We start from the raw sequence: 14,059 nt of genomic DNA on the forward strand, positions 1-14,059 counted from the left end.
CAACTAGTTGGAAAATCCCCTCAATGCCTCCTGCATGCTTAAAAGATAGAGGGAAGAAAATGAGACTGAAACTCTGCTGAGGAGTGATAAGCTGGGAGCTCTGGGTTCAGATACATGGGCTGCTCTGGGACCAGCAGCTATGCCAGCTGTGGGTGAGTCTGTTCACCTCCCTGTAAGGTAATGTGAACCAGAGCATTTAGATATGTAAACGCAGCTGAGTCGTTCACACAAGGTGATTTAATCATCACTGACCTGGCGCACAGACCTGCACTGCAATTCCCCTCTGATGCATCAGCTTCCACCCCAGCATTTGCGAAGTGGTGATGACAATATTTTATTTGTTCACAAGAGACCTCAAAAACCTACTGCTGAAGGTTTTATGTTACTATTACACAACTTCAGAGCTGATACCTCTCAATTCCAGCTGTTTGGTGACACCTTGTTTATGTATTTGCTTTACTGAAAGTGCTAGTCCTCTGATTCTCTGCCATTCTCAGCTCAGCTATGGCTATTTTAACTGTGGACCCCCAGCTAGCAGCAGTCCTTGCAAGTCACGGCAAGCAAATCCCAGTGCCACTTCAATTACGCATTAACCTCTTCTTCTGCACAAAGTCTTCTAAAGCCTCTATCACTGACTCTTCAGAGACCCAAAACATGCATCATGCAAACTTTAAGCAAAAAAAATCCCAAAACCAAAACAAAACCACCTCACCCTCCACCCCCCACCCCCCGAAATACAAAACAAAAATTAAGAAAAGATTTCAACTACTTCTGGGTGTGGGAAACAGCCACACTTAACCACACACTTTGATGCCATCCTCTCTTCACAAGGTCAGATCAAGCAAAGTGAAGGACAGAAAGGTTTATTAGCAAATCTGATTTATGTTATCTTAGGATCTTAAATTTCACTCAACTACATCTGTACTGAGCACCAAACTTCTTCAAGGGGTGTCTAAAGCTCATCCCTTTCCAAGGCCATTTGCCTTACAGTTATGAAACAATATGCAGTCATACACATCACTGAGCAGTTTGTTGCTAAAAACACATGCCAAATTTTTCAGTCGATTTTAATCTGGCTTCAAAACAACTGCCAGTAGCTCTCATGATATCTTTCTCCACTAAATTAAAACACGCTTCCTAGAGATATGCCTGATACTTTCTTTTCATTTAAGTATTTAAACAACCACACAAACCTCCTCTCAAGCTCCTTGGCTAGATGGATGTGTAGTTTGGCTGTTCCTATTTATTTTATTAAAGTAAATAAAGTGCCAAAGGACACAGCTTTTAGTAGTGTTAGACTGCACTGGGACTCAGAGGTGTTTGCTGGCAGTCTCCCACCAAAGTGGGGCAGATGAAAATTCAGCATGGCACAGAAGTCCTGGAATAAACCAGCTCTTTCTCCCTTCAGAGCCTGCATCGAACATGTAACAGAAAGTATGTCTACTCGTTCCTCTAAAAAACTCAACAGCCTGTCCATAAAATTCACAAAGAGCATCTCATTCCCAAATCCTAGTACAATTCAATTCCCTTCTGTTCACCTAAACCCAGTATTTCACTTCCAAATTGAACCATACTTCTTAATGTTTGTTGCCTGCTGCAATGCATCATTTGAATACATGCCATATTCCACCCCATAACATGCTCAATTTAACTGGTAGCTGAGAAAAACAGTTTGACATTATTCACCAGGGAATCCTTGTCAAAAAGTGCTCCGTAGAGATAAAACCTTATCTTCTTTGGGTCTTAGGTACACTAACAAAGCTTGGTACTGGGATCAGGAAGTACCTTACAGGTTGTGGTCTCTGATGTGGTGAAGCTGAGGGGGGTGTTATCTGGGCCTTATCTGTCTGTTTATTCAAATGGCAAATGCTCAGCCTGTATTTCTGGACTGTTAAACGAGCAGATACTTAGTTTGCTGGAACTGAAGAAATTCAAAGCTTTTTTAGAGGGAGAAAAACCAAAAGTAAGAGAATCAAAGGTGGAGGGAGAGGAGAGGGGGAGATCTTTCAGTCTGCAGGGCCAGAGTACTCACAGCATTTTTATTTATGCCTGCAAATATATTTGAATATAGCAAATAACCCCATCCCAGATTAAAAAAACCCCACACAACAAAATACACCTCCTGTTACACATGCTTATTGCTTCTGCTCATGCCCTTAGCATAGTCTACCTCTAGGACTTACTCTTTGGGACACCTTTTACATTTTAGATTATGTTTGTCATGTTTGAGCAAGAAAGTTTTCACACTGCAAAATGCCTTTTCAACAGCAAGTGCAATCACAGTCAATCAGCCCAATTTAGCACTAGCGGCAGGCAGGAGTCTAACAAAGGCAATGAAATTGAGTCCACTTATCATGGTGGTGAATTTAATTCTGTGCATTCATCTCCATATCCCCTTCAACAGTACATTTTTATATGCTGACTTGAATAAATAAATAAATAAATACTACAGCTACTGCCAAAGGGAGGGAACAGAGTTATTGCAAGATTGTATGTCTGCATGACTTTTGTTTTGCTTTTTTAAGCCTAGCCCTCCCCACAACACAACAGAGACGTATTTTGCTTTTCTCCACTGGAAAAGATCAGAGAAGCATTATCAACAGCAAGACAGCCCACATCAGAAAATAATGGAAGGTATACCACGCAGAATGAAAAGTATGTGGCTAGTTTCTTCATCATACTTGAGGAATGAAAGATCAGGCACTGCCAGAAGCCTTTGCAGTGAGACATGGATGGAATGTCGTATCACATCTTGATGGACTCATTTCTATTTTATTGCTCACCTGCTAGAAACAAAATACGTTGCTCGTACCTTGTACCATGCTATATAAGCAACACATATAAACCAATGTCCATTTTGTCTCACGGTTTCCACTGAATTAGTATTGTGTCATGTAAGGCCTAAAAAAGTACCTAAATGCTCAGTTTTGCTCTCACTGCAGACCTGCACCCTGCAGTCATCCTTCTGTGTGGTCAGTGTCAGCAATGTGAATCAGCACGAAAAATAAGACATTCCCTAGGAGGAATTTAGGAAACAAAAGACCCAACTTCCATCCATATGGACTCACTGAAGTGGCATTGCTGAAGTAAGTCTGAAGCGTAAATGATTTTGAAGCCTGACTTTGTTAGAAGCCTGGTGGGATTCAACCTCTTACCATCACAAAAAGTTCTGTGGATGAAGGGGGTGGTGGCTTTCTGGAAGGCTTTCAGGTCACTGCCACCTCCTGAGTCAAAGCAGAAATAATTCTGGCCAGTACTGCAATCTGTGAGGAACATCAACGGCCGATAACGGTCATGTAAAGAGAAAACCACATTAATGCTTCCCATTCTCTAAGAACTAACTGTAGTTACTCCTAATACATCTCTGGAGTGCCAAATAAGAAGTGCCTTTCCTTGTTCCCTACTGTGTAAGAACATCCCTCCAGCTGGAAAAGAAACTTCCAAGCAGATACTTTCTTCCTTCCCTCTTGCTCCTCCTTCCCACATTTATCACCTCTTCCACTCCACGCTCTTGTGCAGAGCACTCCCAGCTCAGTCCCTGCATTCCTTCAAGATATTATATTCAAACATATACACAGCATGCAGAAAGGAAAGAGACAAAGTAAGATAATATTGTTTATTTCTAGAGACGCAAAAAGGAATACTAATTGCCTTTAGCCAGCAGTAATATGTAATAGTTGACCTTCTGCATCCTGCCTTTGATTTTCTCCTCATCGCAATCATCTTTCATTGGCTAATTCCCAGAATTTCTCCCTCAGGCTGGTGGGTTGGCATGGATGGTTAGCAGCTGCCAGTATCTCTCCTCCCTGTCAGCTACGCGCCACACTAATGTTAGATGCCTGCCTCAGTCCCACCCAGGGTGCTGCATACCCGCGCTTTCCAACATACTCGGCTTTTGCCAGCCTCGAATCCGAACTGAGGTCCTGTCCTGCCTTTCCCCTTGCAAAGATTAAGCGGGTGAGGGAGTTAACCCATGTCAACCGAAGAAGCAGATGACAGATTTCACGGGGCTAGACCTCATGGGGAAACAGCAGGTTTCACAGCAGCCGTCAGGGAGCAGTAAAGCAGTGAGAACACAGAGAAATTCAGCCTGTGGTGTGTGCTAACATCTACTTTGAACATCATTCTCTTAACAGCAAAGAAAAGAGCTGTGCAGATAAACAAACAGAAAAGTTCCCCGAGCACATCCCACCCCGTCTTCCTAAAAGAGATGCTGCTTCCCTTTGCCCCTTGGAAGATTTGTAAGCCACAGACAACTCTGTTTAATCCTTTTGGAACGCAATATTTCCAGCAGATAGTTCACTGCACTAAAAAAAAGTCACCAGTAACAATCTTTGAGACAGATTCAAGAAATTGGAGGGTTATAGGTAAAACTAACCAACCTACTTGAGAAGCAAGTTGGTTTTATAACAGAAAGGACAGTATCAGACCAGTGGTAGAGAAAGCTTGTTCTGTTACTTCAGAAGACCTGTGTTTAACTTCAGCAAAGAGAAAGGCATTTGGTGCTCTCACAGCTGGAATGACCAGGTGAAGGTTTTTTCAAATGTACACCCCGAAATCAAAAAAATGAAAGCAAGGTCAGGTATCTCATGTCTAACTTGTAGGAACCTAGTGCAACTGAGGGGGTTTATTTGCTGTTGCTGTTTCTGTCTTTTCACCATTTAAATGGAACCTCAGCTTTCAGGAAACCAAGTGAATAATAAAGCGTTTGCACAGACCATCGTCTGCCCGACGCCCAGCTTCCAGCTTGCCTATATAGACTCGTGTGCGCTTCTGTTAGCAAAGCCAGGCAGGTAATAATAGCGAATAAAAAGCCTGTTCGACGAAGCACTGGCTCCTTCTCAAGTAAAGCAGAGTACCACTACAGCATGAATGACTCAATCATCTACTTGAGAGCTATTACTTGCAGCGATGAAGCAATGTTAATTGGATAATGGCCTGCTGCCAGCTAATATTGGCATGACCTACAATACCCCTGGCTGACAGCCGTGTCTCTCTCTCTATCACACCTTTTTTTGTAATCGGGATGGGAAGTGGAAACCATTAAAAAAGCCTCATAAGTGCCATTTAACTTCTTATCATGAATTAAAAGCTTAATTAAGTGCCTTGTTAAAAGGAAGGAAGACCGGTTTTCGTGATTAAATAAAACAAAACAACAGTTAGGGGTACGGAGTGAATGACTAACTTTACAGATTTAAACTTATTTCTTGGAAAATACTAATTCTGGGTTGCATTTAACAGCACCTGCTAGAAGAAGACTGCGTAACTGTTGAAAAATACCCTGGGTGACAAGCAGGCAAGGTTCTAGTTGTTTACCAAAAACTGCAAATGAAGAGAAAAGCATAGAAGTTAAGAGCTAACAGGGTCCTTTTTCATTAGCTGTAGGCAGCTGACACACTCCGTCTAACTCTGCTCTGAGGGCTGATAGTTCAACACACCATGGCTACATCTGAGCCCTTGTTATTACATGGCTGTTTTTCCAAGCACTTATCTACACACTAAAATACACTGCTTTAACAAAAGGTGTAGTATAAAATCAAATTACAGAGGCTTGCACAAAATAGTTTATGGACCCTTTTCAATCAGTACAGAATTAGCTCCGTACTGACTTGGTTTAAGTTGATTAGGGAAAGGTTTGAACTGAGCCACATTGAATCACGCTTGAACTGACCTGAAACGTCTAACACAAAGTTTTGCAGCCGTTTAAAAACCTGTAAATTCAACTAGTCCCAATCCTGAAATAACTGGTCTATCATAAAGACTGCTCTCACTTGTAATTGGACATAAACGTAAAATAATGTAAAAAACATCTGTTCACTGTTTAGCTAGACAATAGTTAACAATGTCTGGATGCCAGACTAACAAAAAGACCCTGATGTGCTATGAAGTAAAACAAAAAAAGCACCTGCAATTTGAGAGTTCACAAGCAGATGTATTGCTTTGAATAATCAAAAATAAGTTCTTTAGTTTTGATGTTAAGCTCCCTCAGACCAACATTACATGAGTGTAAATGCTTTATATATCAAGCTTTATCCAGCTCCACCATCAAACCTTTGAGTAATAATAATAATAATAATAATAATAATAATAATAATAATGATGCCCTTTCTCCACAATTGCGTACTTTACCAGTTTTCAAACCACACCAGAACTTAAAACGCAATGCTTGTACAGCTGACTTGAAAATAGGTTTGCTAATTTATAAGTGATCGTCACCTTCGGAAAAGTTTTGAACTGTGAAGTCTGTATTTAAAAATTATTTTCAAACTCTGTTTTTCTATAACAACTACATGCCAACATAAATTGTCTCTAAGCCTGAAAAAAGTACTGACTCAGGACATTAACTTTCAACTTCTGTTTGAAATTTTTCCACCAAAGGAATAGCTCTCTACATGACAGTCAGTTTTCACAAATACTTTCAGAAATAACTCATGGGCTGCCAGAGCTCTGCAGACCACGGACTAAAAACAATAGCCTTGGGAAAAGCCATCAGCTTATGAACTGATAAAGATCCTGCTGCCTTCTTTTAATGCAATATAATTAAGATTGTGTTTCCCCAGCTCTATCTGCTCTTAAAAACCAGGAGCGTTTCAGTTCCTTTTGTGGGGTGCTCCGACACTGTTCTTTGTTGGAGGCACTTCCCATATCTACACACAGGCACCTACCAAAGCGCCCAGCACTCTCAAGCAGAGCAACACCAGAAGCAGAGATGTGCACCTTAACCAAGGTGTGACAGAAATAACGAAGTGCATCAGGCAGCTCTCTTTACCCCAAGTGACCAACATTTGTGAGGAAATTATTTAACTGACTGTGTCACATACGGCTATTCAAATAAAGTAGCCACTGAGCCAATTAGATTCAATGCAGTTAACACCAATAATGCTGCATGTGGAAAATACCTGTACAAGTAAGCACTGGTTGACTAGGCATCTTTTTTTTAATAGGCTAAGAGAGTACTCTTCCAGGATGAGAAAGTTAAAGCCCTGGCACTCTCCAACTAATAAAAGCATGTGGCAAAGTAAAAGTGGTGGTCTTACGTGAAGTGTGACAATTTCAGAGTACCGGGAAAAAACCTGAGAACAAGACGCACTGCTTCTGAAAATCTGTGGACTTCGACGGAGCTGTAACAGCTGCCAGTGTAATCTTCAGACACTAAAACTTTTTGATCTCTCACTGAAATATATTCTAAAACTCCAATACTTCCTTTATCCAAAGGGGACTCACTTAAATGGAAATCATTTATGGTTGAACTGGAGAACTTTTTTTTTATGTAGTATCTCATATAAAACATACAGAAAGACAAACCTTTGTGGTTTAAATCTTTCGTGTCATATGAACATAGGACTGGGTCACAAAGAGCAAGACACCTCATGACCCACTCCCCACCCCAGCCCTGTGCTTCTCCCACTGACCTGCAGCTCAGCACCTCACCACTTCTGTGATTAGAAATCTGCTAATTTCCAATCTACTTTGACTAAAAGCCAGTTGAAACCAATCAATGCTTGTGTCAACAGTCTTTTAGTATTAAAGAGAAATAACTCCTCTCAGTTGTTTCATCTCCTCTGCCTACACAGAGCTGTCGCATGTCTCAGCTGTCACACCAGCAGCACGAACCTGCCATGGTCTTGCTTTCTCCTCCTTTAGGCCAGGCTCCTACTTCCAAACACCTGTTAACTCTTGTATATGCTTAATTGAATTTCAGTTATTTTTCATCTAACAGGACCTCAATCATACATGGAGGTCTCTCACCAAGGCTTTGCAGAAGAGTGCTGATACCCTCCTGCCTCTTTGCACCTGTACACCCCTGGGCATGTTTTGTCACCTCTTTACTCCTGCACTTGCTCTGCAGTGTGACAGATACGCGACACTGACTGAGACTCAGTTCTTCCACTGGAAATTATCAGTGGACACTGCAGAATCATAGTGTGCATCCTACTGTGTCCTCTGCAATATCTCTAAACTCCTATGCAAAATGTCTCGGGGTGAAATTTCTTCATGAGTAATATTCAGTGTCAAGGCTCACGAAGACACACCCAGTGACCTACTTCTAATGTTCTCCCACTTGTGTGGTGACAACATCATGATGCTGCTGAAGTCTCTGGAGATCTAAACCAGAGGGGAAAAACCAGTGTGTGACACTTTGGGATGCATCAACATTTGAAAACACACCATGCTTTCTCATGGGTGTTAAGCAAATGATGGTGAAAACCCCTGTACAGGCCAGAGCACCTTCCCACTGAGGACTGCTGTCCTGTGCTGTGGGTGCATCGCCACTCTTCTTGTGCCATCCTTTCCAGCTGGAGATGCTGGGTAGGCCGTGCTGAGGCAGTGGGTGATGGCAGCCCTGGCCAGCAGGCACATGTCTCTGCTGTGTGTGCAGCAAAGCCACCGGTGTGCCCTACAGTAGCTGCGCTGTCATGGCTGTACGGCTGTGAGGAAATTACAGTGGGGGTGGAAGCCAGCCAGTGAGATTTTGTGGTAAAATAAAGTAAACTTTCCAGTGAGGTATGTATTTTCTACATCCCTTGGCTTCCTGCTGTGGGAGCCATGCCACATGAGAAACCCCATGCTTTTTGACAGACTCTGTTCATGGTTTCTTGGTGGAAAACACACAGCCTGAAGCAGTAAAATCCCAAACTCGTTCTGAGGGGAGGTGAGAGGAAGCAAGGCTGAATGAGGTGCAGGAGTGCGGAAAGGGGAGGATGAGCTGCTGGAGAGGGGTGGACAGCAATGAGACTCCCAACAATGTGACAGCTCAAATGATTTTTCATCAATAACCTGCTGTCTAACCCCTTTCAAATTTCCTGTCTGGACGAGCAGAAGAACAGGGTGCTGATAATTCCCTGAACGATGCTATGGTAACTAAGCATTTGGGTACAACTCCCTCAGCAGCAGTGACAAAGGTGAGCTGAAGCATCTTAAAGCTTTGCCACCATAACCACTAGCAGTTACTGCTGGTGAGGAAGGCTGGTGTGAACATGTCCATCCTGCAACCACTAGCAGTTACTGCTGGTGAGGAAGGCTGGCGTGAACATGTCCATCCTGCAGCAATTTGCAACCCACCCAAAACCAAAAACTACATCCAGAGCCATGCCGGGGCAGGCACTGACACCCGTGCCATGCTCCGCTTGGCCACCTTAGCAGACTGTGGAGGGATGGAGAGGGCTCGTGTTTATGGTGAGGGTATGGTGACATACTGTACCTCTTCCGGCAGGCTGACCACCAGGTCATTTTCCGTCTGCCCTACCAAGGCCTGCAAGAAGTACTCGCTGCAGGCAGCCAGCACAGCCCGGTGGGCGCGGAACTCCTTCCCCTCCACGATCAGTGTCACGTCACAGAGAATGTCCTGCTTCCGCTGGTCATTTAAGCAGAGGAGAATATTGGTACAGTGCACCGTTGACTCATACACATACATGGGGGAGTCAGTCTTCTCATCCACAGACATGCCGTTCACACCCTGCAGGGGAGAAGGGAGGAAGAAAACACAAACAAGGCAGTGAGGAGCAACACAGCCACTGGGCAAATGTGGTGCGATGCGGTGGGATGCTGCCTGATGTCTGGATACCCTCGGACCATGGCCAAGAAGCTCATTAATTCTTTAACCCAAGCAAGTTGCCCGGGAAAGATATCAGGAAGGGTGTCTGTTGCCACTGGCTTTCACTCCACCACCTTTTGATTACCTACTCCCCCCGCCCCCAACAACTTCCCCCCTCAAAACCAAAATAGGGTTTAGATGGACTGCAAAGTGCTTTCCTTCAACCACCTACTATGCATCTGTGATTTTCGATTTAGTAGAGGCAGTAACATGGGGACATGGGAAATTTTAGAAGATTTTAGCAAAGAAAGCAAGAGTGACTGTTGGGTCTTCTAATAGCGAAGAAAAGGGCTTTGTGCTTGCTTCTGTTATTGTCAGACTAAGGGAAAAAAACCTCAAACCCCCAGCCTATTCTCCAGCAGACTGGCAGCACTGGATGTCTACACTGAAGACCTCAGCTCAAGTGAAAGGCAAGGTGAAACCATACCCAACAAAGACAAGCCACTAACTACAGTGACTTCATTTCTCAATCAGAATTAGAGTGATTTTAAGCCTTAAGGGAGAGAGAAAGATGTTTACTGGCTTCAGAAGAAATGTGTTTCCAGATATGACCAAAGCTTACACGCCTTCATCAGTGGTTTAATGTCATTTACAGAAAAGAGCAGTTTCTGAATTCCAGACCCACAGACCCAAGAAAATCCTCTGACCCTTGTGGAGGTCCAGCCCTGGGCAGAGGGCAGCACCTGGGTGCCTGCAGATAAGTCTCTCCCTCCTGACAGTAGAGCAGAGTTGGAAGAATGTAAGACACCTGCTACAACTGCGTTGAGCTAGGAAGTTCTCTGCCTGACTTTCTGCAATTTCTGACAAACACAGAACTAACTGGCAATGCCTCTGAACACGGGGACTTGACTTGTGGTGGTGATGGTGGTGGGGATCAGCTTTCCCCAACATCCAACACTGCATGAACCCCTGTCACACTTTGAAGTAGCTCTTTTACCCAAAACTTTCTGCCCAACAACAGACTGAATCCTCTTTGCATTATTTTCCCATTTCAGTTTCTCTGAGTAGAAAAGTGTAAAAGCCTGTGCTGTGTCTGAACACACTATGCACCCCAAAAGAAGCCGAACACTCTTGTTTTAGGGCTTACAGGGGAAACAGGATTATTTGTATGTATTATTCTATCTGCTGCTGAAAGGAAAGTCATGCAAATGCACAGACTTCAAGTATTTTAAGTAATTATGTTTCCTTATTGTGAATAACAACCACCTCCTGAGAGGTAAGATTCAGAGGCGTAGAGGGCTACAGGCAACAGACAGCGGCATTTTGTATAATACTGCTGCACCGTAAATGCGATCACTGCAGCAAACAGAAGCAAAATCCCTCCTGTGCTACCCTTTAATGTAGAACTTTGCAGCACTTTCCTTTGCTAATACAATATACAGGTACACAAGTAGACACAACATGACTTCAAACTATTTCTCTTACCATCAGTTCAAACCAGGGTACCATTTTCCTACAGTGTCATTTCTCTAATACTCTAATACTAAACAAGAATGGACTTTGGAGGACCCACTTGTTACCTGTAAGTATTTATCTTCCCACCTTTATAGCAGTATTTTTAAGCCAGGGGCTATGATGACCATTTCTGCAAAACAGGTATTTTTGCCAACATTACAAAACTATAGTATTACTGGAAGTCTTAGTAAGATGCTTATGGCTTCTCTTCTACTGGAATTCTCAGTATTTACTGCTGACTCATGCTACACTTCTGAGTACCCAGCTGAAATGTCTACATGAACAGAAAAAAACAACCAACCAACCGACCCAGATTAGCCCTTCACTGACTTTACATCTAGAGAGAAGATACATAGCTGCTTATTGATCTGCATATGGGCAAGGGAGGCAGACACCGGGGGTTTTTATGCTATTGGTTAGATTTCTTTATCAGAAAAAAAAAAAAAAATCTCCTCATAAATTGAGACTAACGAGAAGAATTGACAGCAATCATTTTATTAGCACTCTAGTAAGATAAAAGAGAAAATGATACTTAGCTCATCCCACTCACAGCTTTCTGTGTAACTCAATTCTGATGCTAACGATAGCATTATAATGATGTTCTAAGTGGTCACTCTTGCATGCTATGAAATGAATGAGTTTACAAGAACAATCTAGTGGGAAAACCTGAGAGTTGCAAATGACAATGCAAAGGGGAAAGTGTTAATTATTTTTTTCTTTTTTTTCCCAGGCATGTCTTATACCTGTAATGTCTCAGATGATGAAAAAATGTACAAGAAACGTGAAACCTGGCAGGTAATGAGCAGAATGTCAATTATATTTTCAGTGACTTTTAAAAAAAAACAAACAAAAAATGCTGTTTGCCTGAAATTGCAACCCTTTTTTTACAGTAATAGTGCAATTTGTGTGAATCAAACCCTGAATTACTTGGTTACTAATTAGTAATTTCCCACTTTTTAACTACAGCTCTCATCAAGTGTATTTTTAAAAAAAATTCATTGCATGCCCTGTGAAGTGTCGAAAATACCATGGCGTATTTCCCCACTGGCGAGCGAGCCTGCCTCCTATGCTAGGAAACCTGACTGGTGCGGTACTGAGATGCTGGGGCTGTAAATCGCACCATTTGCTCCAGCGGATCCCTAACTACATTCCCAGGAAGGACCTCCACCCAGCTGCTTCTATCGCCATGCTTTCCCAGGGCTACTGTTGTGACTCCAGGGGCTTCCTGGAAGCAGATCCATGCCATGCCCCCTCCGCAGCCCCTGAGAGCCTGCATGGATGCCCTGGTCGATGGCTGCAATCTCAGCCCAACACAGACTTCCCCTGGCTGTGCCCCTGGCTGCTCCAGGAAGCACCCTGAGCCCTGCATTGCGCACAGGGAAGCCAGGGCTGGGCTACCGCTCAGGACCACCTATTTATCAGCTTTTAATGTTTCAACACAAGTGATTTATGGTCTTCCCCTCCCTTCCCTGCCATCGACTGAATAACCTCCAGGCAAGAGGTGTTTCCTCTCCAAGAGGGCTTTATCCTGCATGCAGGACACGAGCAAGACGGTGAAACCCTGCACTGGGAAGTATATTGTTCATTTTCACAGGGAAAGGGTTTAGAGTGCAAAGAGAAAAGGTCACCGTAGAGCTTTGGCATGTAGTAGCAAGAAAATCAGCAGCATTCAAATTTTTTTTTCCCCGCTCCTTGGAAGAGAAAGGCAGGGTTGGGTATTAACTCTGAACTCTGAGGCAAGCTGGGCTGGAAGTCTTTTATACAGTGTTAATTCAAACCCGCATAATTTTTTGCTGAATTCAGTATTACGCTGAGCTTGCAGAACCTTCATGGAAATCATTGCTACACACTTGGTATTTCTTCAAACCGAAGACAGAATGTCTTAGCAAGCCTTTCTCTGGCTCAAAAGAACACGCTGTGCATTTGTTTGCATATAGGTCACCATACTGCCAGAAAATGCCTCTTTGAAACAAAAGTTTCCAGAAACTGGCACGAACTATTGTGGGCAAGGAAAGCACCACTGAATCCTTGCCAAAAAAAGTTGCTGGTAAAGGCCAGCAACTGCAGTGAACTGGAACGTTGCTTACAGGGTCCTTCCACAGTGACAGGTGGGAGATCCCGCTGAGCCTTTCTGCATGGGCAGCTGGGAGGAGGCACATGAAACCTCAGGAGACCAAAAAAGTTGCTCACGGAACATGTGAACCAATTCGGTTTGCAGCATGTCGTCCCTACTGGCTGGTGCACACCCTGAACTCGCCAGGAACTCATAAACACACTGCCTCAGCTGCTACCAAAAATACATTACCTATCACTAAACCCCCCGCTCCGCTCCTGCCTTACGAGACTAGAGAGCAGGCAATGTGCTGTCTGTTTTCAACGGGAAGCATTAGGGGAGAGAAAACCTTATCAAGACAGACCAGAAAGTCTTCATCAGAACTGGGTTAATTACATGAAAAGGTTAAGTCTTGGTTCTTGCAGAGCTACAGAGCCCTTAACCAGGCAAACAATCATTGTGACAAAGCGGCATGGCTTCTGCAAGGGAAAGTCATGTCACTGATGGGCTCTGTTAGAATTCCTGAAGTGTGTCAAATTAGCAGTGAGGAACACTGGTATGCGTAATTAATATTGACTTCCAGAAATCCTTTGACAAAACCTTTACAGAAGGCTGTTAGAGAAGTTCATTTGCCATATGGTGCGAAGTTGCCTCAGACTGGGAATCACTTAGGCTAAACTGTATTCAACAGAGAAGGGATGCAGGGGCAATTTTCAGCAGGTTAACAGTGAAATTCCTGCAGAAACAGAACAGCAGCAGTACTGGCTCACATCTGCCTACGGTCATGCTGTTCCTGAGCAACGCTGGGGCTAAAGCATTGGGCACACTTAGCACTTGTACGGGAGGCTACCCAGCTGTACCAGCACCCTAACAGCAGCCTGCCACTCCTACAAAGAGGTCATTGAGAAGATGGAGCCAGACACTGGGAGCACTTTAAAACAACAGAGTTTTAGACT

General features: G+C 43.5%; 1 protein-coding gene across 7 annotated transcripts in view; it reads right to left on the reverse strand.

The window, feature by feature from the left end:
* Positions 1–14,059, reverse strand: part of BACH2 (BTB domain and CNC homolog 2) — a 196,814-nt gene that overhangs the window by 44,977 nt on the left and 137,778 nt on the right. For all 7 annotated transcript variants that reach the window (XM_055809680.1, XM_055809683.1, XM_055809681.1 and 4 more), the window contains one exon: positions 9,203–9,457. In XM_055809680.1, coding sequence (XP_055665655.1) covers positions 9,203–9,445 — 243 coding nt within the window. In that variant the 5' untranslated portion in view covers positions 9,446–9,457. The remainder of the gene's footprint in view (positions 1–9,202; positions 9,458–14,059) is intronic.

Source organism: Falco peregrinus, chromosome 7 (assembly GCF_023634155.1).
Source record: "Falco peregrinus isolate bFalPer1 chromosome 7, bFalPer1.pri, whole genome shotgun sequence".
NCBI classification, from domain to species: Eukaryota; Metazoa; Chordata; class Aves; order Falconiformes; family Falconidae; genus Falco; species Falco peregrinus.